The 1,722-nt window shown below is 40.7% G+C and overlaps 1 protein-coding gene across 1 annotated transcript; it reads right to left on the bottom strand.

Annotated features, from left to right (window-relative positions):
• Positions 1–1,017, bottom strand: LOC149076428 (histamine H3 receptor-like). Its single transcript, XM_089242242.1, has one exon. It carries the CDS (start codon positions 1,015–1,017, stop codon positions 1–3), a length of 1,017 nt encoding a protein of 338 aa, XP_089098368.1.
• Between the last annotated feature and the right edge of the window lie 705 nt (positions 1,018–1,722).

Raw genomic sequence — 1,722 nt, 5'->3', positions numbered from 1 at the left:
TCAATTATTACCGAGGAAAGAAACTTTGTTCAAGCTATTGTGAAATTCCTTCAGAAACTTAGCCAGTCTTTTAGCGAATAGCGGGCAAGGAAGCGCAAACAAGTAAGGATGCGTCACGAATCCAGCCAAGTTGTACCAATAAACGACTTCCGCGTCGAAATTGAACTCTTTATTGCCTTCGAAACCTGCCAGAATCAAGTTGAAAGCTACGTAAGGACCCCAAAAGAAAATGTATAGAATCACTCCTTCCATCATCAACCTTTCTCCTTTTTTCAGACCTGCTGCCGATTTCTTGGTTCCGTTTGCGATGGAAAAATCTTCGTTCTTGTTTGATTTTCGTAACCAATAAAGTCTCAATCCATACACTGTTATCACGAAAGATGGCACAACAGCTTCAAAAAAGGAAAAAGCAGCATCCGCAGCATCGATTTCGGAGAACTCTGTTATACAGGTTTGACTCGGGTGGAAGGAGTAACCTTGCAGAACGTCCCAGAAAAGCACCGCTGGACCATAAAGTAAACTGCACCAGGTCCACGTCACTGTTATTTTCGTCAGACACTTCAGTCTTGTTTCCCTCTTGTAATAGACGGATCTGTTCTTGGCGTAAAGGAACCGGTCTTGAAGAATCAAGGACACCGCTAGCGGTACTTCGCTAGTTACGACATTGTCCAAGAACAGCCAGGCCTTACAGAGGTTGTGACCATATTCCCAGGCGTTGTCCTGATAGAGTATAAATGGCATATTGAAAGGAGATATGAACGAACCCACGACGAGACCGCAGAAAGCCAGGTTCGCAACGTATAAATACTGAGGCAGAGAACGCATTTGCTGGTCTGTTAAAATTATACCTAAAACAGCGGCGCTGGTCAAGCTGATCACAGTTGACTGCAGGGTCAGGATCGCGCTTATGGCTACCGTACCCGCGACGCTGTAGGACAGGTACAAAACGGTTCCCTGGCGATTCAGAAGATTCTGCACTCTCAAAGACGTAGAGTTCACATCGTTCCAGACAACCATTTTAGATGTATTTGTCCCCGCAACAAAAGACTGAAACTTGAGATATTTAGTATCTTGATAATAACTTCGCTATACAACAAAAAAAAAATCGATCCAAATTAAGAAAGGAATGGGATTTTTTTAATCGATATTAGACGTTCTAATTATAACTAGAACTTATTCTAGATTTTCAAGTGTTGGCTGGAATTGAACTTGAACTACAAGAATGATTCTTGGACACTTCCCTTCTCCTATATATTAGTTTGTCTGTAATCCGCGATGGAAATGTCGTGTTTCTGAAAACACAGTTCGGTTTTCTCAACATCTGTCTAGTTTCCCATGATGGAGAGAGAATCAATGCAAGAAACAAAATGTTTTTTTCCCCCCTACCTTTAATTTTTACAAAACATAAAATACACTCCATTCCCAATTTTGGGACCTGTCAGTTCACTAGAAATGCTATGACATTTGTAAGCATTTCATCTGTAATCGCATTATGTCGGGTATTTAATTGTCTACTCGTCTCTTTACCATCGTTTACATTTTTGGTTAGAGAGTAATTTGTACGAGTCGTATAGATTTATTGATCGATATTATATTCATTTGTTTCCAGACCTTCAGCGTGTAACATGCATATTACGCATCGATTTTTTGAAAGCGGCTTTAGCCATTTTTTATTTGCGTGTCTGAATATACTATTTTGACAGCTGTAGGCTTTCCGAAGCC

This window comes from Pholcus phalangioides, unplaced genomic scaffold (assembly GCF_987345545.1).
Source record: "Pholcus phalangioides strain wild (caught in Gottingen) unplaced genomic scaffold, Ppha-v1.0 ptg000015l_1, whole genome shotgun sequence".
Lineage (NCBI taxonomy): Eukaryota > Metazoa > Arthropoda > Arachnida > Araneae > Pholcidae > Pholcus > Pholcus phalangioides.
This window is presented reverse-complemented; position numbering and strand designations above follow the sequence as displayed.

What these genes read in the sequence shown, in the direction of transcription:
- LOC149076428 (XM_089242242.1), bottom strand. Translation starts at nt 1,017, where the DNA reads ATGGTTGTCTGGAACGATGTGAACTCTACGTCTTTGAGAGTGCAGAAT.